The 24803-nt window shown below is 42.4% G+C and overlaps 3 protein-coding genes across 3 annotated transcripts; all 3 read left to right on the forward strand.

The window, feature by feature from the left end:
* Positions 1-2682: 2682 nt before the first annotated feature.
* LOC118095630 (olfactory receptor 4M1-like) lies at positions 2683-3672 on the forward strand. Its single transcript, XM_035136877.2, has one exon. The coding sequence runs from the start codon at positions 2683-2685 to the stop codon at positions 3670-3672; it is 990 nt and encodes a 329-aa protein (XP_034992768.2).
* A 6981-nt stretch (positions 3673-10653) lies between these two features.
* Positions 10654-14978, forward strand: LOC118095629 (olfactory receptor 4Q2-like). The gene is made up of 2 exons (XM_035136876.3): positions 10654-11564; positions 14939-14978. Exons 1-2 carry the CDS (start codon positions 10654-10656, stop codon positions 14976-14978), a joined length of 951 nt encoding a protein of 316 aa, XP_034992767.3.
* An 8256-nt stretch (positions 14979-23234) lies between these two features.
* Positions 23235-24556, forward strand: LOC118095628 (olfactory receptor 4Q2-like). Its single transcript, XM_035136875.2, has one exon. It carries the CDS (start codon positions 23235-23237, stop codon positions 24183-24185), a length of 951 nt encoding a protein of 316 aa, XP_034992766.1. The 3' UTR covers positions 24186-24556.
* Positions 24557-24803: the final 247 nt, after the last annotated feature.

Below are 24803 nucleotides of genomic sequence, written 5' to 3' on the forward strand. Positions count from 1 at the left end.
GAGGTATTGAATACATCCTAAATAAAGAGTGTGGAAGAAGTGAATAAGGAAGCACAAGGTGGCAATTTCTTTTCCAATAGCTAGCTAAACCAGGAATGTTTTGAAATAATTTAGCACAGAATTGTTAACACTGGGGAAACCATGAAACTGAAAGAATATTTGTTCATTTCACATTTGTTTCATGAGTCCTCCAAAAGGTTTGTGGGAGTTCTCTTCTCTCCCATGTGAGGTCACTTTGGAATTAGCAGACTGGTGTGGAATTCAACACAGGCCTCCCAGGTTCTAGACCAGTCCTCCTCAGTCCAGGATATTTTGGACTCCAACTCCCAACAGCCCCAGTCAGCATAGTCAATGTCCCAGGATGGAGGAACTTGTAGTCGTGCAACGTCTCGAGGGCACCTGGTTGGAGAAGTCTGTTCTCAACTGATGCTACTACACTGATTTGCTGTTCACCAAGGAATATATAAATAAGAAAATACTGAGAAAAGGAATGAGGTGTGAGAAAAAAACCTCCTTTATAAATCTCTATAGACATGTAATTATTCTTGCAGCAAAAACAACACAGTGTGTTGTGGTGCATTAGAAATTAATACATTTATTATGGCATAAGCTTTTGCGGTCTTGAGTTCATGGAAGCCTACATCATAATAAAAGTGTCAGCCATTAAGATTGCACAAGACTCTGTTGTTGCTTTTAGGAGAGAGCTCTGTGTGACAGAGACATACTTGCGGAAGGGCTGCAGGTCAGTGACAGAGCATCTGTTGGCATGTAGAAAGTCACAGGTTCAGGCCCCGACATCTTCAGATAGGGTTAAGAAAAATGCACCTTTCTGAAAATCTGAAGAGCTGCTGCCAGTCGGATGGACCTTTGGCTCCTGTGTTCAAGTGACAGCAAAAGACACAGAAGTAATTTCTGTTGTCTAAATGCTTTGCTAAACACAGGAATAGCCAACATGGTGCCCTCCAGGTGTTAGACTTTTAGCTCCTATAATCCTTGACTACAGGTGGCGTTATAGTCCAAGTACATCTGAAAAGGATCACATTGGCTGACTTGGAACATCTTTCATGAGGTCCTCAATATCAGGCCTGCCCCTTTAATATAAGGATTTATAACCCCTCTGCATAGGAAGCTGCTCAGAGTTGCTTACAAATACTTTTCTGTGCTAATGTCACAGCTGCTACTTTCATGAAAGGCAGACACACCCAGCACCACCGGCTCTTATCTGCCCTCCTACACGCAATGCCACCCAAGGGTGCCAACTTGAATAAAATGGTGGGGGGAGCCCAGGTAAGCCCCACTCTTGAGATGCAGTGCACAATCACCATTTGAATGGCTCAATGTCCATCAACTTCGGAGGGGAGCTGAAGGGACCTCAGCCACTAATAGTTGGCTCCTGTGATGCCACCAGGGACGTGGGTGGCACTGTGGTCTAAACCACTCAGCCTCTTGGGCTTGCCGATCAGAAGGTCGGCGGTTCTAATCCCCGCAATGGGGTGAGCGCCCGTTGTTCGGTCCCTGCTCCTGCCAAGCTAACAGTTCGAAAGCACGTCAAAGATAAGATAAGATAAGATAATCTTTATTGTCATTGTCCCCTTGCGGGAACAACGAAATTACTCTGGTTACCACATCAACTCAGATAAAGCTCAGATATTCCACATAATCCAGAATTACTACAAAACACTAATTAAAACAATGCAATACAATACAATATAACAAGTAAAAGAAGATGACTTCAAAGTCCAGATTTTCCATTTAAGGTCAAAATCGCTCTAGAGAAGAAACTGCTCTTGAGACGGCTCGGTCTTGCCTGCATTGTTCTATATCTCCCTCCCGATGGCAGGAGCTTGAAGAAACGGTGACCAGGGTGCTTTTGATCTCTTGATATGTCTAGTGCTTTTCTATGACACCTGGTGGTATAGATTTGTTCTAAGGTGGAGAGTGAGCAACCAATAAAGTGCAAGTAGATAAATAGGTACCGCTCCGGCGGGAAGGTAAACAGTGTTTCCGTGTGCTGCTCTGGTTTCACCAGAAGTGGCTTAATCATGCTGGCCACATGACCCAGAAGCTGTACGCCTGCTCCCCTGGCCAGTAAAGTGAGATGAGTGCCACAACCCCAGAGTTGCCCATGACTGGACCTAATGGTCAGGGGTCCCTTTACCTTTTACCTGTGACGCCACCAGCTTTCTCTTACTTTCCCTTATATTGCTGATTTGTTTGAAAATGTAAAGTGGAGCTCTAGGGTGAAACATCATAAAAAGGTGAGAATGAGGTTTATTTGGTGTGGTTGGCACCTAATCAGGTCCTTGGTGAATTAAGGAACAGAGGAAGCTGTGTTATGTTTTATTGTAATTTATATTCAGTGTTAGGTGCCCTGAGCCCAGCCCTGGTCGGGGAGGGTGGGGTATAAATTAAAATTTTGTTGTTTGTTTGACATCTAATGGGAGGGCATTACACAGGGTGGGCACCACTTCCAAGAAGGCCCTCTGCCTGGTTCCCTGTAACTTCACTTATCACACTGAGGGAACTGCCAGAAGGCCCTCGACGCTGGACCTCAGTGTCCGGGCAGAACGATGGGGGTGGAGATGTTCCTTTATGATCTCCTCCTCTTTTCTCACTGCTCTTTCTTTTCTCCTGGTCCCCCTTTCGTATCTAGGTGCAGATCGCTTAAACTTCACTCGAGGTATGGAGGACACCACAGGAGTGGCCAAACTTAGGTTGCTGAAGTCTACCCACTTGGAGGGTCTGAGGAACAGCACCCAAGTGACTGAGTTCATCCTGACAGGACTGTCGCATGAACGGGGGGTCCAGCTTTTCCTCTTTGCCCTGTTCCTCACTTTCTACATGATTGTCCTGCCAAGCAATGTGCTGATCATCATCACCATCCGGAGTGACCCTCATCTCAGCTCACCCATGTATTTCCTATTGGCCAACTTGGCATTCCTGGACATCTGGTATTCCTCCATCACTGCCCCCAAGATGCTAGTTGATTTCTTTGCTGAGCGCAAGATCATTTCTTTCTGGGGCTGCATTGCTCAGCTCTTCTTCCTCCACTTTGTGGGTGCCTCTGAGATGTTCCTGCTCACAGTCATGGCCTATGACCGCTACGTTGCCATCTGCCGTCCTTTGCACTACTCCACTATGATGGGCCGGCGCTTGTGCATCCTACTGGTGATAGCCTCTTGGGCTGGGGGCTTCGTCCACTCTCTCATCCAAGTTGTGCTGATCCTCCGCCTTCCATTCTGTGGACCTAATGAATTGGACAATTACTTCTGTGACATCACCCAGGTTCTGAGGATCACCTGTGCCAACTCCTTTGCTGAGGAGATGGTCATGATATTCAGCAGCGGCCTCATCTCTGTGGTCTGCTTTGTGGCCCTCTTGGTTTCCTACATCTTCTTGCTCACCATGCTGAAGAAGAACAGTGGTGAGTCAGCCAGCAAGGCTCTCTCCACTTGCTATTCACACATCACCATAGTTATTTTCATGTTTACCCCTGCCATCTACATCTATGCCCGGCCCTTTGATGAATATGCTCCTGACAAGGTGGTCTCTGTCTTCCACACAATAATCTTTCCGCTCCTAAACCCCATTATTTATACCCTCAGGAACAAGGAGATCACCGCAGCTATGAAGAAGGTGGTCAACAGATACCTCCTGTGCAAGAAAACATGAGATCCATAGAATGGTAGTCATCCTGGGGTCTTCCTTGCTTGACCAAGGGTGAGACGATATGGTCAGCTTTAATAAGAAAGCATCACTAGGAAACACCATTTCTCCACAATTTTCCATTGGCTTCTTTTGCTTATGATTGATCTCCCAAACCCCTTTCTGCCTCTACACACTCTTACTCACATAAATATGATTAAATTGAAACACATCTAAATAAAACATTATATTCAATTACCCCTTGAATATTTGTTTCTTGACTTCATCAGTTTATGCTCAAATTATAGGAAAATTCTAACTGAAAATTGCATTTCTTGGCATAAAAAAAATCCAAATAAATTCTAGTGTGCTCTATAATAGAATACATTTCTTTCAGAGACTCCTGTGAAATAAAATTTTAGAAGCAGTCCTTAAAAATTCTAACAAATTATCAATTGCCTTTTAACAAGTACATGGAATAAAGTACCTATAAGTAAATAATATTAAAGGTGTACATGTTGGTTAAGTGAACTATTAATAAGCTCTTTCTATTGTTCTACTGAGCTTAGTTTAATGGAGTAAGCTTGTTTTTTAAATGGTGCGAACGTCCTTCAGCAGTGTAAAATTAAGAAATCTTTTCAATTCCAGAATACAAAACCCTGCTGTGAAATAATAAAAAACTGTTGAGATGTGTACATTACCCTAAGCCTGCTGGAGAGTTTGCATAATGAAATTAAGATACCACAGACATTACACATTATGCCTGGAGAATGTACAAAATGGTCTGACACATGCACATCCCACAAAGTCTACTAGAGAGTATGCCTAATGTAAGATTTTAAACATATGTCATTAATTCCAAAACTAAAAGGCTTACCGACTCCTCCTTGACTTCCTAGTCAAGGAGGAGGAGGAGGAGGTTGAGTTGTCTATAATTAAATGGGCCCAATATCTAGGCCATACTATAGAGATGTCCCAATGGGAGAACCTATGGAAGGTGAATTGAAGGTTTACTGCCTGTTACTCCAAAAGGGAAAACCTGCAAAAAACGTTATACCGTTGGTACTTGACGCCACAGAAACTCTCCAAGATGTACAAAAATATACCAGACCAGACCTCTGTTGGAGATGCGGAGAAACAGGAGGCATCTTGTTTCACATATGGTGGACCTGGAGGAAGGTCAAAAAGTTATGGAGCGACATACACTCAGAAATTGGGTCCTCCCTAACAAGAGGGCACGTGTTGGGCTTGCGCTTGACCTTGGTATGCCGTTGTGAGTTGTCTATCGTTGGGACAGGGGCATGGCAGGAATTTTCCCCACTTGCCTGATTGGCTGGTGCCATTTGGGTTTCACCTGCCGCGTAGCAAATCATCACAACTTGTAAGGTTGCGGATAGGCTCTGGTTCAAGTGATAGGGGTGGCAGGATGCCTAGCCATCCCTATGTGTTGGGTATTCTGCTAAAGGAATCAACAGACTCATGGTTGGTCTTCCCTGTGAGGGGTTGTGCACAGAGCCTGAGTCCAGGGAACATCTGGGTGGAGGTCTAGCAGGGTCCTGCTTGGCATTGTCCCAGGTGTTCACCCGAGGCTGACTTATGGTTGGTGCCCAGGGTCAGTGCTACCTGCGAGGGTGCAGGGAGCTAGTCGAACCAGAGCCTATGCAACCACTCACTTGATTGTAATCAATAAATTTGTGGCCTAAATTCTGCCAAAAACCAAACCAAAAACTTGATTCTTGTCTGAATTTATTTCGGGGGGTGGTTAAAAGGTCTACGCATGCAATTAAAAATAATGTTAAAGGTAAATTTCCCAAGAAAACCAGGCACTGCAATCCCCAAGAGTATAAGAAAAAAACTTATATGCAACCGCGGCCACAAGAGTGCTTATTGCGACATATTGGAAAAATGACAAACTTCCTACCAGAGTCGAATGGTTACTCAAATTGACAGAATGTGCAGAATTAGCCTCCCTTTTGGAAAGAATCAGAGATAAACCCAGACAGGAGTTCATTCCAGAATGGGGTAATTTCAAAAACTATTTGAAAAATAGCTGTAACTTAAACACGGTAATTGCCTTTGAATGATTTCTGTAAATAATGCATATGATGGAAAATGATATCAAAATGGAAAAGAGAATTTTTATAAACTAACAATAGTTAAGTAAAGCAAGATGTTTAATATAAAGGAGTAGTTACAGGTAGGTAGCCGTGTTGGTCTGCTGTAGTCGACCAACCTTAGAGACCAACTATAAGTTTGTCATTGGTATGAGCTTTCGTATCTGAAGAAGCATGCATGCACACGAAACTCATACCAATGGCATACTTAGTTGGTCTCTAAGGTGATACTGGAAGGAATTTTAATATAAAGGAAACATGGAGAGGGTGGGAAGTCATAGAAAGCACATAGTTGAAATAGTATGTATCTTTTGCGATATTATTATTGGATTGATCAAAATAAAGATGACTACATGTTGTATATATATGGAAAATGAATAACAAAGCATTGTATTTATACACATATATAAAAGACTATGCCTAATGTCTGGAGAATGTATAAAATGTAGCTGAGATATGTATCCCCCAATATGTATTGAAGAGGATGCACACAATATTTATTGGAGAGGAGTACACACAATTTCCCATTCATGAACAGATTATGTGCTTATCTTCCATGTGTTGTACAATGACTGGTAAGGTAAAGGGACCCCTGACCATTAGGTCCAGTCATGACCGACTCTGGGGTTGCGCGCTCATCTCGCATTATTGGCCGAGGGAGCCGGTGTACAGCTTCCAGGTCATGTGGCCAGCATGACAAAGCCGCTTCTGGCAAACCAGAGCAGCACATGGAAATGCCGTTTACCTTCCTGCTGGAGCGGTACCTATTTATCAACTTGCACTTTGACGTGCTTTCAAACTGCTAGGTTGGCAGGAGCTGGGACCGAGCAACGGGAGCTCACCCCGTCACGGGGATTCGAACCGCCGACCTTCTGATCAGCAAGCCCTAGGCTCTGTGGTTTAACTGGTAGTTGTGCACAGTATATTGCTCAATATAAGGTAAAAGGTAAAGGACCCTTGGATGGTTAAGTCCAGTCAAAGGCTGCTACGGGGTTGCAGCGCTCATCTTGCTTTCCGGCTGAGGGAGCCAGCATTTGTTCAGCATTTGTTCACATACAGCTTTCTGGGTCATGTGGCCAGCATGACTAAACCACTTCTGGTGCAACGGAACACTGTGACAGAAACCAGAGTGCAGAGAAACACCATTTACCTTCCCACCACAGCAGTACCTATTTATCTACTTGCACTGGCGTGCTTTCAAACTGCTAGGTTGGCAGGCGCTGGGACAGAGCAGCGGGAGCTCACCCCATCGCGGGGATTCGAACTGCCGACCTTCTGATCAGCAAGCCCAAGACCCTCAGTGGTTTAGACCACAGTGCCACCCATGTTGCTCAATATACATTACCATTAACATATATATTGTGGAAGTAGAAGCACCTCTGGATCCAGTCCATAAAAGTGCAATAACACCCATTTTTCTACCTGACAGTGATCTGCATCAAGTTGTTCATGGCATAACAAAGTGCCAGAGCAGTCTCCTCTGTCAGCTGTTTGCCTCTTAAACCCTCACCACTGTTTAATTCAGAAGGTGGAATTACCAGCTCAACAAATGCAATCCCACTAAGTTTCCTTCCTCCCCACTTAGAAGCTTAAAGTGCACTGTGTTCTGTAAGCAAATAAATGTTTTTATATGTGTAATCATGAGCATCTAGTTATCCCATGGTATTCATTTTATTCCTTCTATGCATCACTCTCTCTCTAAAAAAAAAAAAATCTTCATGAGGCCTGGAAGCTCCCACCACTTTAAAATCACACTGATTTGCAATAAGCTGTAAAATGGGACCAGTCGTTATCACTAAGCATAAACCTCTTCACAGAGGATAACATTGGGCAGGGCGGGGGGGGGGGGAGAACCACATAAGCTTTCCTAAGGTCCTTCGACCTTATTATACTTTGATCCTGTATAAAAGTATAATAATCAATCAAAGTATAATAATCAAAGGATCAAAGTATAATAAAATAAATAAATGAGTTTCCCTGGAAGGGATAGGCACACATCAACCTATATTTCAAAATTTCTAATGAAGAAAGAGTCCAGTGCCTTCTAAGGAAGGCTGCTCCACTGTTGCACAGCTCATACCATCAAACAAGCCCTCCCTCTACACCTTTTAATTGGAATTCTTTAGTTTGGATCCTGCCCTCCTGAGCAGCAGAAAACAAATTTCCTCCAACTCAGGGGTGGGGAAGCTCTGGTTTGTGGGTTAATCTTGGCCAGTCAGGGGGTCCTAAGCCCACTAGGGTTTTATCCTGTAGCTGAACCAAATTAAAGATTTGTTCTCTGTTTCCCCCTGTCTTTCCTTCTCTATCCTTCCTTCCTTGTTTTTCTTGAATCAAGTTTTAGTCTGTAAGCTCCTTGGAGGCAGAGGCCTGTCCTCTTTTATGACGTGAAATACTGTGTACACTGCTGATGAAACAAAACAATTGCTTCAACATTTGTAAAACAAGGAGGCTATTCAATAGCTGTCAAGTTCTCCCTTTTTTTAAGGGGAAATTCCCTTATGCTGAATAGGCTTCCTCATGAGAAAAGGGAAAAGTTGATAGCTATGGGCTATTCCAGTGCACTCTATTGGGTTTATTGAGTTCAGATCAAATCTAAACGGAGCATGGATGAATTTGCTGTGCTTTGCAAGTTCTCAAAGTTTGCTTCCTTTGCCTCACTGGGGACACCAGAGCCGGATGCCAGAGCGGTAACTTTGGAAACAAACTCCCTTTGTAACAGTGATCATCCAGCTCTTTAATGCTCAGAGCACCAGTTTGCCTTGCCACGATCTAAAGGGATAAATTGAGCAGCCTCTTCATCATCCCCATTTTCCATCTGGCATGGAGAGTTCGAAGTCATCAAGCAAAACCAGAATGCTGCTTCTCAGTCTAAGATTGGATCAGCTGTGGAAAGAAGTTCTCTGTGTAATCTTCAAGTGACCTCAGAGTGAGTGAGTAAGGGGCAAGTGAGATGGATGGGGCTGATGGGGTACATCAGATTCAAATTTGCTAAAAAATAAATAAATAAATACCCCCCTTCAGACACGAGCTGAGTTGCAAAGAAAGTTTAGATTCTATATTTTAATTCACACCTGATCAATGTTATGCCTTTCACATGCTGCTGGATTAAAGGCAGCCCTCTTTAGTGAAGATTTTAATATTTGATGAATTATTGTATTTTAATATTTTGCTGGAATCTGCCCAGAGTGGCTGGGAAAACCCAGCCAGATGGGTGGGGTATAAATAAATTATTATTATTACTATTTATTATTATTATTATTATTATTATTATTATTATTATTAAAACTTCCATCATCACTGGCTGGGTTGGTTGGACTTGATTAACATCGTGACAACATCCCACTGGCTATATCTATTCTAATTCTCTATTGTGGGATATGGGAGTGATAAATGATTTTGAGTTCAGAGAGGTCAGGCAGAGATTCTGTGCATTGTGATCATTCCACAATTCTGTCAATTGTCTACTGATACCTGTAAGCACACAATGCTTTGCTCCTCTGTTTTCACCTTCACCTCATGCCTGCCTCACATTTTCTACCACCTCCCTTGCACACAAACCACTGCATGTACCTCTTGTATCTTCCCCCTCCCAAAGACTTCAACATCTAAGCACTGTTTTCACATTCTGCCCAACTCCCATACTGTAGACCTTTCTATGCCAGTGCTTTCATATTCAACCTCATTCCCCTTCCTTCTACTCATTCGGGGGTTTTTTGGGGGGGTATTGGCAACCCCCTTTCCACCTCCATTTGCAGCTTCACTCTTTTTTTTATCTTCCCACCCATCTCCTTTCTCTTCTCAGTTCTCCCTTCTGTGTGATCACCATCTTTTCCATACCTTCTTCTATTCTGCAGCCCCCTTTGTGTATACAACCCATACTGATATATGTTGCTCATCTTTAATATGAGAATCTTAAGAGCAAGCTGTCACTTTGCTTATTGAGATAGAGAATCTCAAGTTCAGTTGATGGATGTTGTGCATGTATGGATGTTTAAAATACCCTTTCTAAATTACCACATTGAATCTAGAACCTCAGGTTAAAGACAACAAATGGTACCAGGAGAGATAATCATAGATACAATGGAATATTAGAGGGCCTTGTATCCTTTTTCTTTCTCACACGAGGCAACTGAGAAATGGAAGAGGGAAAAGTTTAAAACATCAATTTTCACTCTTCTTCATTGGATTCTCGGAGTCCCTTCCAGCTATACTGTTCTATGATTCTTTGAATCTATAACAGCAGAAGTTTGCATAAAGCAGTGGTGGAGAGACACAGAAAAGAAAATAGCAATTTTAATTGATGGAAATGGTCTGAGCAACGTGGAATGAAGGGACACAGAAGAAAATGACAGTTTGCAGCAGCAGCAACAACAACAACAACAACAACAACAACAACAACAACAACAACAACAGAGGTTTGATTAAAGCAGGGATAAAGGGATGGGAGGGAAGTGGTGGTTTTAAACAGTGCTTTTCTTCTAGAAAGAAAGGTGTCAGTACTGCATAACCTTGAGTACCCCAGAAAAAAGCCCTGGCTTTTTAACACGATATATTCTATTCAAACATCTTCCAGAGAAAGCTATGCAGAAGATCAGTTCTGGAATAAATGTTTCATGCATAGAGAAGTGAATCAAAACTACTCCCTTTACTTAGAAGCAAATGAAAGCTAGTCATGTTCATTCATTTCAATTGGTTTACTTTGAAAGGGAAAAACATTGGGTTTACCTTTTGTTTACTAACTTGTTCCCTGTCCTCTCTCTCAAGGAACCTATTTTATGATGTTTTAGCAATTTTATAGCATACTGAGATGATATCTTCAATGAGCTGGCCACTTAGAAAATATTTTTCAATGAATGAATAAAAAAATATGTTCCCCCCCCTTTTTACAGGTTAAATGGGGCACCTAAAAGAAAACCACACAAAAATAAATGAATTCCTCTTGATGGCCCTATCCCCCACATGGGAGTCCCAAGCCATCCTCTTTGTGGTCTTCCTTCTGGTTTACGCAGCTACCATAGTGGGAAATAGTCTTATCATGCTGACAGTGTCTTCTGACCTTCGATTGTGGACACCCATGTACTTCCTGCTGGGGAACCTCTCCTTTGTGGACCTTTGCTACTCCACAGTCACAACCCCTAAAATTCTAGTGGACCTCTTGTCCAAGAAGAAGAGCATCTCCTTTGATGCCTGCATGGCCCAGCTCTTTTTCCTCCATTTTGTGGGTGCTACCGAGATGTTCCTTCTCACCATCATGGCCTATGACCGGTATGTGGCTATTTGCAAGCCTCTGCACTATCCCAATATCATGAACAGGCAGCTTTGTAGCTGGCTGGTGGCAGCCTCTTGGACTGGGGGCTTCATCCACTCCACAGTCCAGTTAGTCCTCACTATAGGACTTCCCTACTGTGGGCCCCACCAACTGGACAACTTCTTCTGTGATGTCCCACCGGTTATCAAGCTGGCCTGCACTGACACCTACATCATTGAACTCCTCATAGTCTCCAACAGTGGCCTCATCTCAACCAGCTGCTTTGTCATCTTGGTGGCTTCCTATGCCACCATCCTGGTGAGGATCCGCTCCCCTGAGGGACGGCGCAAAGCCCTCAATGTCTGTGCTTCTCACCTAATGGTGGTGACATTGTTCTTTGGTCCTTGCATCTTCATCTACGGTGGGCCCTTATCCACTATCTCAGTAGACAAGCTGACCCCTGTCCTGTACAATATCAATATCATCACCCCCATGCTGAATCCATTGATCTACACTCTGAGAAACAAAGATGTGAAGTTAGCCATAAGGAAGCTGAGAATTAAGGAAACAACTTCTGGTGGGTAGACACGTGATTCCCTGGGTTATTGCTTATAGAGACCTTCACAGCAGCAAAGTTGCATGTAGCATGTAATTGGAGAGTGTTGAAAGCAACCATTTCTGATAAAAACTGGACTGATCTTTTTTTTAAAAAAAAAAATGCTTTTGCACATTTGATATATGAATTAAGTACCCATCATATTCTTTTTAATGCTGAAGAGTTAGTAAGAAATCTAAATAACAACAAGAACAATAAGAACCTATAGGCTTAATCAGCAAGTCCTTTATCAGTAAGGAGGCTTCATTTTTAAAACCAATATTATGGCACTATGGTTTTCATTTCCTATGCAAAAACCCTGCTAGCTTCTGGTCAAATCTCAATTATTACAACCTGAATGTGATTGACAATCAAATAAAAAAGAGGTTAAATGCATGTGAATATAACCTGTAATTAAATAAACTTAGTGTGTGTATTAAACCAAAATATCAATTTTTGATATATGACATTTAATAAACCTGATAATGTGATATGTTAAGTTGCAGAACTGGGAACACTCTTGAGTCCAGAAACATATTTCATTGACACTACCAAAGTAATTATTTCTGAACAACCACCCTACTCCAATTATTTTGGGGACATGACATGTAGGGTCTTTAACCTTTTCTCCCCACACTATTGTCCTGATCCAGATTGCCTATTCTGAACTGCTATAACACATGGAAGGGGAAATTAGCAGTCACTGTGAACCTCTTAGATCCCTACGCCCTCTGCCACCTATCCTGTAGCCAAATCCAAGCAGATGCTACCGAATCATTTACATGCTCTTTCCCTGTTTATCTCTCTCTACCCTTCCTTCTTTTAAACTGTAAGATCCTTGGAAGCATAGTTATTTTTTTCTTTTATGCTGTGGACAATTATGGTGCAACAATATCAATTCCTTTCAAATTTTTAAATCAAGGAAGTGTTTGCAAAGTACAAATCCATCCTATGGCACATAATACATGCCAATTAAAAGTAATTCCTGGGGAGGAATTACCTTTACAAATTCTCAAGGTTTTCTGCCTTTCCCTCACTGGAGACATCAGAGCAGTAACTTTGGCAAGAAACTCCCTTTGCAGCCGCAATCATTCAGGTCCCCCATACTCACCACATCAGTTTGCCTTACCAAGATAAATCAGGAAGTCTTTTCATTATTCTCACTTGCTGACTTTCAAAGGCATTGAGTGACACTGGAATGCCACTTCCCACTCCCTGGTGCAAGATCTTAGTGGCTGTGGAGAGATGTTCCCCATGCAACCTCCGAGTGAGTAAGGAGAGAGCAAATGAGATGGACAGGGGCCAGGCTGATGGGGTAGACTTGATCTAAATTCGCTAAGCAATTTCCCCCCTTCAAACACAAACTATGTTGCAAAAAAGGTTACAATCTGTCTTGTAATTCACAGATAGCCAATGTGGTGTCTTCCAGATGTTTCTGAACTACAATTCCCATCACCCTTGACCATGTTGCATGGGGTTGATTGGAGCTGGCATTGAATAACCCTCGGGCAGCATCCTACTGATAGCCACCAATTCTCTGTTATAGGATTTGAGACTATAGCTGCTTTTGGGTTGAGAGATTTTAGGGGGGGGGGAGATTCTGCATCTTGTGATTGTTTCATAATTCTTTCAGTTGTCTAGCAGTCCTTATCAAGCACAAAAGCAGGGCTGGGCTGGCACTACCATTGGGCAAAGTGAGGCAATCACCCTCAGTGGCCCATGTTGGTACCATTTTAAAACTTGCTTTGGGTTGGGTTTTGAGAAAAAAGCAACTAATTAAAGATACTTGTGATGGTGGTGATAATATTACTACTATGAGGCAGCAGCTCCCCAGTTTTCCTCTGACACACCACAGACATTCTCCAAGATGGTTGAGGCAGGCAAAAGTAAACCAAAGTGGAATGAAAAGTATTTATAGGGAGCTGAAAAAGGAATCTCTGCTTGTCCTGTTTCATTCTTCTTGGGATTCTTTCATTCTTTTTTGCATGCTTATGTATTTGAAAAACCTACACAGCCTGTTAAACTAGATTGCCTGCGTCTGCTTCAATTTGTAAGGAAACCTCTAGAGGCTTGCTGACATTTTTCCAATATATGTGTTTATTCAGAAACATATAGGTTGGGTGCAGGTGAAGTTGTAGCTTAAATATTCCTCCAGACTGTCCAGGTCCAATGCACCTCTGTCAGGTTCCTAGGGAGCTGTCCAGCACCTCAATCACTGTTAACTCCCAGAGCCCCAAAGTCATTTCTCTGTCTCTCTGTCTACCCGCCCCCTCTTTATTTCACCAACTGCAGTTTCTTTTCTCAGACAGATTGTTTTCACCATTCTTAGCTGTGTTGGAGAGTAGAGAGTGTGAGCACACATGATTTATTCGAGGGGAGGTTAGGCAACATTGCATCAAGGCAGTGTTAATTCATACTTTTGTCTGCCCCCATAGCACAAAAGTGCAATATTTCTGGAGGCATGTTTGTAGCACAAGGCTTCCCAATCACCTGTAAATGCACAACCTGAATTTCCTGGCATGTGATTGAACCCTACCTGAAGATGCTGATACTCTAGAACAGACATCCCCAAACTTCGGCCCTCCAGATATTTTGGACTACAATTCCCATCATCCCTGACCACTGGTCCTGTTAGCTAGGGATCATGGGAGTTGTAGGCCAAAACATCTAGAGGGCCAAAGTTTGGGGATGCCTGCTCTAGAAACACCCAGAGAGAGATTTTACTTCTTGGCCATTCAAAGGGGCAGCTATTGATACCGTAGCAACCAGCCGCCCCCCCACCCCCAGTCAAATGAGACATTTGACTTTTTCCCAGGGCTGATAAGGCTTTATCTAACAGCTTTTCCTGGTTCTACCAACCATCTCATGTCCAGTCAACACAACAACCCCCAGTGTACAATATAGATAAATATTAAAATTTCTTGATGCAGAACTACCTATGCTCTCAAATGTTGAAGCAAATCCTAGTACATAAAGGATGCAACTCAGTCTACTCTTTCCCTAGTCCAAGTCTCATTGAACACACCAAATTTGATCTAGACTGACAGTGCAAGTCCATCCATGTCTACTCATAAGTAAGTCCCATCCATAGGCATGCATATTTAAACTGTCCCTTCATATTTGCTCAACATGTATATATGTAAACAAAGACAGATATGACAAAACGATGATTAAGATTTATTTTAAATTATTATAAATATATTTATTTACCGTTGTATCATAGAAACCTATCATAGTGGTTTATGATAATTTAAAACATGAACCATACAGTAAAATCATTTTACAAAATAAAAACATGTTAAAAGCAAAAGAATAAAAAAATACAGGAATGCTGGCAATCAAGGAAACAATTTCTGATGGGAAGGTAGACATGTAATTCTCTGGATTATTGCTTATAAAGACCTTCACAACAGCAAAGCTGGGCAAAATATGTAATGGCAGTGTCTCAAAAACAATAATCTAAACTAATGTGTTTTTTTTAAAAAAAACAACATGTGATGGGCATTCAAACTATGGATGTATGATTTTAGGACCAAAACTATTCTTTTGATCTTATGGTGGTTAAGAAATCTGAATGATGATAACAACAGCAAATTACAAACTTAATAAGCAAGTCCTTAGACAGTAAGGAATTTTCATTTTAAAAATAGATATTATGGCAGTATGCTTTGCATTTCTTAGGTAGATTACCTTCAAGCTTCCGACTGAATCCCAATTGTTAATTCCTGACTGTGATGTACAAATGCCGCATATACTCAGATAAACAAAGAGGTTTAAAATATGCAAAAATAACAATAAGCTAAGTATTCAAGAAAAAATGACCCTGCTAATATAATGGTGCAGTGATATGTACATAAAAATATACCAATTTTATTTATATGAATGTTGTGATGGAGAACCCTTGGGTCTGCCTCTTTGTGACCCAACAGCCAGTGGGAGCTGACAAGTAGATCAACTAATCAAGAGGGGTGGGGGAATGGAATGTCAAGGACTGGCTGGATGAGGAACAGTATTGGAAGCTGCCTGCCCAAGAGTCCCTCAGGAAGGACTCAGATGATGACTTAGATCCTGGATCACGGTGGTGGGACACTGAAGAGCAGTCTGCAGAAGGGACGGGCTGAGAGGTGCTAGAAGCAGGGAGTTTGAGTGATCAAGAATGGTCAGAAGGAGCGCCTTCCAGGATAGAGTTAGAGACTGAGAGTCACAGTGTGAGCACAGACTCAGACAAAGAGGAGTCAGAGGTTGCCCTTGCTGCCCAACAGCAGAACAGTCCCAGTCCTGCTGCCTCTCCTCCCCCTCTGACACCCTGCTTGAGGAGAGTCCTGCACATTGCTGAACAACAGGTCAAACAGGCCTAGAGGAGGAGCCCACTCCCTCGACACAGCCTTTGTCTGCTTGGGATGAATCAAGAGAGAGAGGCTAGAGGGGGAAGATCAGAGCTGATGATCAATTTCAGCAACAACTCAGCTGGATTAAGACAAACCAGAGGACTCTACTGTGCTGTTATTTTCTGTTAATAAAAAGCTGATTGCATTCCATGTCTACCATGTGTCCCTGCCCTGTGGTCAATGTGGGCTCTGGCTAACCAAGCAGACTCAGATAGGATAGAGGAAACAGATTGTGTTAGTGTTGGTGTTAGGAATAGTTTGTGGCCAGACAATTTTCTCTTTACCTAAAGAGAGGGTTAAGATTTGGAGGGGCTGGAAGTGTTCTGTGGGTGGAGTAAAACAAGAGCCAGTCCTAGGAAGCATTTCTCTGTCCACTGGAATGTCTTATTAAACATCACTGTTAAGCCACAACCTCTTATATAAACGTATAAAGTTCCTGTTTTGTTATAAGTGCCTTTACTTCATTTATCTGGGTGAGAGCTGAATGGTCACAAGTTCCCCTTCACCTGTTGTTTAGTCGTTTAGTCGTGTCCGACTCTTCGTGACCCCATGGACCATGGCACGCCAGGCACTCCTGTCACCTATTTATACCATATTGGTTCTGGTAAATAAAGGGCTCTACTACAATTGGTTTAGACCAGTGTTTCCCAACCTTGTGCCTCCAGATGTTTTGAGACTACAATTCCCATCATCCCTATCTAGCAAGACTAGTGGTCAGGAATGATGGGAATTGTAGTCCGAAAACAGCTGGAGGCACAAGGTTGGGAAACACTGGTTTAGACCAGAACTTCTGCTATGGGAAGAGTACAGGCAGCCGGTCTCATTTCACCACCTAAGGAAAAACAGGAATGTAGGCGGGGTCTTGGTCTATTCAATACTGTAAAGCACCGTGACACTGGTGTTGCAACACTGTGGATTGCTTTCAGATTTATTAAGCAGGAAGGTGGTTGCAATGTACAAATCCATTCTAATTGACTTGCTAAGTGAAGATTAAAGGTAAACTGGGTTGAGAAGGGATTTCCATTGCAAGTTCTCAAAGTTTACTGCCCTTCTCTCACTGGGGATAGCTCAGAACAGTAACTTTGGAAAGAAACTCCCTTTGCAACCACAGTCACCAGCCCCTTAATGCCTACACATATGTGCCAAGACTCAAAGAGATAATTAAATAAGACTTTCAGTGGTTCCCATTTGCCAGCTTCCAAAGTCATTGAGCGACACCGCAAGGCCACTTCTCACTTCACACTCCAAGATTTGATTAGCTGTGGAGAGATGTTCCCTGTGCAACCTCAGAGTGAGTAAGGAAGAGAGTGTAAGTGAGACACACAGGGCTGATGGGGTAGACCTAACATAAATTTGCTAACCAATTTCCCTCCTCCAGACACAGACTAGCTTGCAAAAAAAGGGTTAGAACCTGTCTTGTAATTCACAGCTAACTAATGCGGTGTTCTCCAGATGTTTCTGGACCACAGCTACCATCATCCTTGAGCATGTTGCCTGGGACTGATTGGAGCTAGGGTTGAATAACCCCAAGGCAGCATCCGATTGGCAGCCCCATTCTAATTCTCTGTTATAGGATTTGTGATGATAGATGCTTTGAGGCTGAGAGATTTTAGGGGGAGATTCCGCACCTTGTGAATATTCCATAATTCTCTCAATTGTCTTGTGATTCCTGTCAAATAGAGAAGCAGGGCAAAGTGAGGCAATCACTTCAGGTGGCACATACCGGCTTCATTTTGAAGTTGCTCTGGGTCACATTTCATGAAAAAAGCAACAAATAGAGGATAATGGTGGTTGTGGTGATAGTAATGATAATGCTGGGGGTGGGCAGAGAGCAACCCTCTGGCTGCTTCATCTCACACACCACATCCAGTCCCCAAGATTGTTGAGGCAGACACAGTTGAACCAAAGTCCTCATACGGAGCAGAAGACAATTAGAAAGAAGGGTCTGTGATTTTCCTATTTTGTTCTTTCTGGGATTGGATTTATTTCTCTTTCTGCAAGTATGTGTATTTCAAAAGTCTACCCCGCCTCTTGAACCAGGTTGCCTGGGTCTGGTTCCTGTTGGGAGATCTCTGGAAGCTTATGGGCATTTTGTAATATGTGTGTTTATTTGGAAAAATACAAGCTGAGTATAGGTGCTGGAATAGCTTAAACCTCCTAATAGACTAGTTACAGGTAGGTAGCCGTGTTGGTCTGAGTCGAAACAAAATAAAAAACATTTCCTTCAGTAGCACCTTAAAGACCAACTAAGTATTTATTGTGGTATGAGCTTTTGTGTGCATGCACACTTCTTCAGGTATTATGCACACTGAAGAAGTGTGCATGCACACGAAAGCTTATACCAAAATAAAAACTTAGTTGGTCTTTAAGGTGCTACTGAAAGAAGATTTTTTTTTTGCTCCTAATAGACTGTCAAGGACCACCCTCCCCCCCCCCCCAACATCAGGTTCGCAGGTAGCAATCCAGTACCCCCCAAACCCTGTTAACTCCCAGAGTCCCAAATTCATCTCTTGCCTTCTCTCTGTGTATGTTTTCCCCCTCCAACTGCAGTTTCTCCTCCTAGGTAGGCATCTCAATTGCGCAATTCTCCCCACCCTAGGGGAGCAGAGATTCTGGGCACTTGCAGAAGACCTGTTTATTGAGCAGTCAGCTCGATTCATTTGTAATTTGGTTAGGCAAGATTGCATCAAGGAAGTGTTGCCTCATACTTTCCTCTGCATTTTTCTTATCAGAAAATAAGTTAAATATTTTTTGGGGGGGGGGAAGCATGTCTAGAGTGCAAGATTTCCCAAACAACTGTAAATGTACAATCTGAATTTTGTCGTAAAGTAACTGAATCCTACCTGAAAATTATGACACCCTGAAAGGGCCCAGAAAGAGATCTTACTCTTAGATATTCCTTGGACCACACAAAAACCCAGCTATTGATAGCAATCTCCCAATCACCTTTTTAAAGGAGACATTTGACATTAGTCAGGACTAATAAGGAATTCTGTGGCAGTTTTATTGGTTCCATTAGCTCTCTCTTACCCCCCCCCCCAATGGATAGAATTTTAAAATCTCCTGATGCAGAACTACCTGGGTCCTCAAAAGGCAAGCCAACTCCAGGTATAATTTTTATGACATAAAGGTTGCATTCCAGCACACACTTTTCTGGGACTATGGTGTAAGTCATGTTTGCCAGAGTTACTGAAGATACCTTAAAAACTGCTTCATTAGGAGAGTGCTAAATGATACCCACTGCCATCGTAGGTGATCATTAGAAGAGCTTTCTGATTCATTTAAGGACTTGAATATGCTGGGAAAATCTAGTGAAGAAGGTTACTAATTGTGTTAGCCTATCCATAAGGGTGCTTAGAACAGTTCTTTGCTGCGCTAGTGAACTCATGACAAGTGTGCATGCACACGAAAGCTCATACCAAAATAAAAACTTAGTTGGTCTTTAAGGTGCTATTGAAGGAATTTTTTTATTTTGTCATGATAAGCAGTGTTGTATCTTAGCTTTTATTGATGCCTTTATTGGTTTTATGGTATTAATTAGACTATATACCACCTTACAATATTGCATATGAAAGTGCTGTTTATGAATATGTAAATAAAGAAAACAGAACTTGTTACACTCATCCCGTTTAAAGCGCTAAGTAGTTCCAGGGGTATAGTGCTTGCCTGGATCTAGTTTCTATTGGAAGTTACTAGAGGCTTATTGGAATTTGGTAAAACTTAACTTTGTAGTTCTCTAGCCAATTGTGCAGGGGCAGACCTTGGTAATCTTTCACAATAAGAGGCTTCTATGAGGCCACATTTGGCACCTTCAAATGTATATTATCATTTTGCATCCCCTCAGCTTGGTGCCCTGTGTGGGCGAATCCCCCACACCATCCTCATTCTAGCACTGAGTAGTGCATGCAAAAATGCATACACAAGGGTATAGTCCGCTTACAAATACAAATGTTAGTGAAAATAACAAACAGAAATGGGTCGTATTAGGGTAAAATGGCTTTCAAAAATGAATATATTAGGCAAAATTGCATAGAAAAATGTGTATGTTATGGGAAATGTGATTTAAAATGCTGATGAATTTTCATGAGGCTACATCTCAAACTGATATAGAAATGTAGTGAACTGGATGCTACAAAAATGGAAAATTGCTAAAATGAAATTGACAGATTTACCCATTCCTACACCTTGTACGCAGGTGGTGCTGTGGGTTAAACCACAGAGCCTAGGGCCTGCCAATCAGAAGGTTGGCGGTTTGAATCCCCACGATGGGGTGTGTGCTGTCCTCACTACCGTGCCTGGTGACCTAGGTAGTTCGACATACAGCTAAACCTTCTTGTCTTCGACGGAAAAAAGAGACTGGTTTTTTAAAAAAACTTTTAATCCTATACTTTATTAACAGTCAAGAACGAGGTAAAACAAATCGAATAAGACAAATAATAAGTGTGAAGACAAGTATTAAATGGTAAAACGACGATACAATCTTGCAGGTGGAGAACATGTAACAGCACTCCCTCTGGTACCCTCACACCCACTGAACTCCTCCTCTCTAACCTCAGCCACCAACTGTCCCCAACTGTCAGCAACTGCCGTTCTTGCAATATTCTTTTTGGCCAGTAGGTGGAGCCGCGCTACCCAGTACAATAACAGCCTATACAAACTAAATACATTTATGAACTTTGCCCGTGCCAAAGGCACGACACTCCCCGCTTGGTATCAACGGATACCAATATTTGACTCCCTCGATGACAACAGTAGAATCAGTTCAGAGACTGGTCTAAGAAACAAATTTGTTTGTTGGTTTTTGCATGTTGGTTTTGCCAAAAGCACGACAGGGTGAGCTCCCGTTGTTCGGTCCCAGCTCCTGCCAACCTAGCAGTTCAAAAGCACAACAAAGTGCAAGTAGACAAATAGGTACCGCTACAGCGGGAAGGTAAACGGCGTTTCTGTGTGCTGCTCTGGTTCGCCAGAAGCGGCTTTGTCATGCTGGCCACATGACCTGGAAGCTGTACGCTGGCTCCCTCGGCCAATAATGCAAGATGAACGCTGCAACCCCAGAGCTGGTCACAACTGGACCTAATGGTCAGGGGTCCCTTTACCTTTACACCTTGTATATTCTGTATACACCTTGACATTCTGGAGACCAGATATATAAAAAGGTTGAATGGACAGAGAGATATTACACTGTATACCTAAAATGTTGTTGCTATTGACATTCAACCTGTGAAAGTTGGCAATCCCAGGCAATTGCTGTCAGTGTCCAAAAGTGTCCAGTAAATGTCTCCAGTCACCTATATGTGTAGTGTGTATGGCAGAAGAGTTGGGTAATAAATTGATATTGATCAATTGTATCTGGAAATTCAAACATTTACATGAATTTGAACTTTGGGCCTGATTTTGGACTTTTTGAACAGTAGGGGTAATGAGTATCATTTGGCAATTATGCTTAAAAACCACCAAGAAGGCCCTTTCATGGGTCAATGAAACCAAGCAGAAGTCAGGGGTGGCAGGACTAATGGGGCCCTGTAATGTATCTGTTATGGCTTTGCCAGGAAAGGAACAGCTTGGCCACAGTCGTGCAAGCCTTGGCAACTTCTAGAATGCATTATTGCAATGCACTCCATGTAAGGCTACCCTTGAAACTGCAGCTAATGCAGAATGCTGCATCCCAGCATTTGGCCAGAGCAACTCCTTATTAACATACTACCCTGGTGCTGAATGCTGTGCAATGTCTGTCAGTACATTACTAGGCTAGAATATAACAGAGGAGGAGGAGGAGGAGGAGGAGGAGGAGGAGGAGGAGGAGGAGGAGGAGGAGGAGGAGGAGGAGGAGGAGGAGGAAGAGGAGAGCAGCTCTGAAGAAATGCAAAGCATAGTTCAATCCTTGCTTATATTCTATCAGTGATAGTTCTTCCATGGACACTAGTCATTCTTATCTGCTATATAATAATAATAATAATAATAATAATAATAATAATAATAATAATAATAATAATAATGTATTATTTATACCCCGCCCATCTGGCTGGGTTTCCCCAGCCATTCTGGGCGGCTTCCAACCGCATGTTAAAAACAGTACAGCATCGAACACTAAAAACTTCCCTTAAAAGGGCCGCCTTCAGTTGTCTTCTAAAAGTAAAACAATTGCTTAATGCTTGACATCTGCTGGGAGGGTGTTCCACAGGGCGGGTGCCACTACCAAGAAGGCCCTCTGTCTGGTTCCCTGTAACCTCACTTCTTGCAATGAGGGCTCTCGGTGCTGGATCTCAGTGTCCCGGCTGAATGATGGGGGTGGAGACGCTCCTTCAGGTATACAGGACCGAGGCCGTTTAGGGCTTTAAAGGTCAGTACCAACACTTTGAACTGTGAACTGTGCTCGGAAACGTACTGGGAGAGATAACCAGAGCATGCACCACTCATTTAGGAATCTGCCTTAGTCGGTAACTAAAGTCATCAAAAGCAGTGGGGAAGGATCACTTTAGCAGCATTTATAAGGATGGGGTAAAATGTTACCAACCTGAAGATGGTGAAGAAGAGGCCAAAAATAAGAAGGTGTTTTGGACAGTTTGTTTTAAGTATGAACAGTGAGCACATTCTACCCTGATTTAAGTTGCAGATATGCCATCCACATTCTAGGTCCAACTGCACACTTTAAAAATCCCCTTGGAGGTAACAGTCTTATTGTTAGTGAATAAACTGCTTAAAGAACCTGGATCCAGGTTACTCAAAGGACCAAATTTCCCCTAGTGTACAGGTCTGATCAGTATAATCACTTGGCCAAGCCTTCCTGACTGCCCCACAGTTATCTCATATTGATTTATCTTCTGTACCAACTGAAAGTTTTTATGGTAGTGGTTACTTGGCCATCTGTTGTTAATATTTTTAGTTTCACCAAGCACTTTTAGATAATTGATTTGATTCAGTCTGGGTAATCTGAACCATATTTTGTGATTTAGGGTAGAGTTCAATGCTAGTCATATTCAGCGTAGAGCCAATGAAATTGATGGGCCATTCATTTGAATGGATCTACTCTAAGTAGGAATAGCATTGGATACAGCATATATTTAGTTGGTTGGTTGGTTGGTTATAGCTTGCCATTCCCCCCCCCCCAAAAAAACATCCAATTTTATAAAGTTTTCTTGATTTTATTTTGCACCCCCATGATTTGCTTTAATGAATTGGTCACTTATCAATATTCTTATCCATAAATAAATAAAACTATGTCTCTTTCCACTTTTGCAGGCAAAATGGATCACCTGAAAGGAAACTACACCAGAGTCAATGAATTCCTCTTTGTGGCCCTTTCTCCATCATGGCAGTCCCAAGCCACCCTCTTTGTGTTCTTCCTCCTGGTCTATGCAACCACCCTAGTAGGAAACAGCCTGATCCTGCTGACAGTGACCTCTGACCCTCGACTGAGAACACCCATGTACTTTCTGCTTGGGAACCTCTCATTTCTAGACCTTTGCTACTCCCATGTCACAACCCCTAAGATGTTGGTGGACTTTTTGTCTGAGAAGAAGAGCATCTCCTTTGATGCCTGCATGGCCCAGCTCTTTTCCCTCCATCTCTTGGCCGCTGCTGAGATGTTCCTCCTCACTGTCATGGCCTATGACAGGTATGTGGCCATTTGCAAGCCTCTGCACTATCCCAATATCATGAACAGGCAGCTCTGCAGCTGGCTAGTGGCAGCCTCTTGGACTGGAGGCTTCATCCACTCCATGGTTCAATTACTCCTCACTATAGACCTTCCCTACTGCGGGCCCAACCAATTGGACAACTTCTTCTGTGATGTGCCACCAGTCATCAAGCTGGCCTGCACTGACACCTACATCACTGAGCTTCTCATAGTCTCCAACAGTGGCCTCATTTCAGCCAGCTGCTTTGTCCTTTTGGTGATCTCCTATGCAACCATCCTGGTGAGGATCCGCTCTCCTGAGGGACGACGCAAAGCCCTCAATGTCTGTGCCTCCCACCTAATGGTGGTGACATTGTTCTTTGGACCCTGCATCTTTATCTACACTGAGCCTTTAACTGCTATCACGGTAGACAAGCTGACCCAGGTTCTTTACAATATCAATCTCATCACCCCTATGCTGAATCCATTAATCTACACTCTGAGAAACAAAGATGTGAAGTCAGCAATAAGGAAGCTGATAGGGAAGGAAATGATTTCTGATGGGAAGGTAGAGACGTGATTCTAAAGACCTTCACAGAATACCCTCCAAAAAAGCTATCTAAACAGCTATGCTTTTGATTTCATGGAGAAGGGTGGATAGCAAATTTAAATAATGACAACAGCAAAAACATACAAATTTAACCAGCAAATGCTTAATCAAAATCAACAATGACACTTCTTTTTGAAACTGATATTATGGCACTTTGGTTTTTATTTCCTATGCAGAAGCTTGAGATTGAATCACAGTTATTACTCCCTGACAATGATGAAAACATCCTAGGCAATCAAAAAATAAAGAGATCAAGCACATGAAAATATAACATGTAATCAAATAAACTGAGTATGCATATTTAACCAAAATATCAATGTTCAAATAAATAACATCAATACACATGATAATACAATAGTGTTTGTTTTTGTGTGTGTGTGAATGAAATGTTGTATGCAACTTAAATGTAATATAGTTGGTGAGCTTCTCCATAGACCAGAAGACTAGTAGTGGCTCTGCAAATATTTTGGGGTGGGGTGGGTGAGAGAGTCAGCAGTGAAATCTGAAGTGGGTAACATAAAGACATACAGACATAATTGTATTTGTAGCATCATGATGCTTGGATAATTGTCAAGGTTTAAACCCTCC

The sequence above is a fragment of the Zootoca vivipara genome, chromosome 12 (assembly GCF_965207765.1).
Source record: "Zootoca vivipara chromosome 12, rZooViv2.hap1.1, whole genome shotgun sequence".
In the NCBI taxonomy this organism is placed as follows: Eukaryota; Metazoa; Chordata; class Lepidosauria; order Squamata; family Lacertidae; genus Zootoca; species Zootoca vivipara.

Excerpts from the sequence above, each read along its gene's own strand:
- LOC118095630 (XM_035136877.2), top strand. The coding sequence starts at position 2,683 with ATGGAGGACACCACAGGAGTGGCCAAACTTAGGTTGCTGAAGTCTACC.
- LOC118095629 (XM_035136876.3), top strand. The coding sequence starts at position 10,654 with ATGGGGCACCTAAAAGAAAACCACACAAAAATAAATGAATTCCTCTTG. Across the intron at positions 11,565-14,938 it reads TTAGCCATAAGGAAGCTGAG|AATCAAGGAAACAATTTCTG; the intron begins AATTAAGGAAAC and ends AGGAATGCTGGC.
- LOC118095628 (XM_035136875.2), top strand. The coding sequence starts at position 23,235 with ATGGATCACCTGAAAGGAAACTACACCAGAGTCAATGAATTCCTCTTT.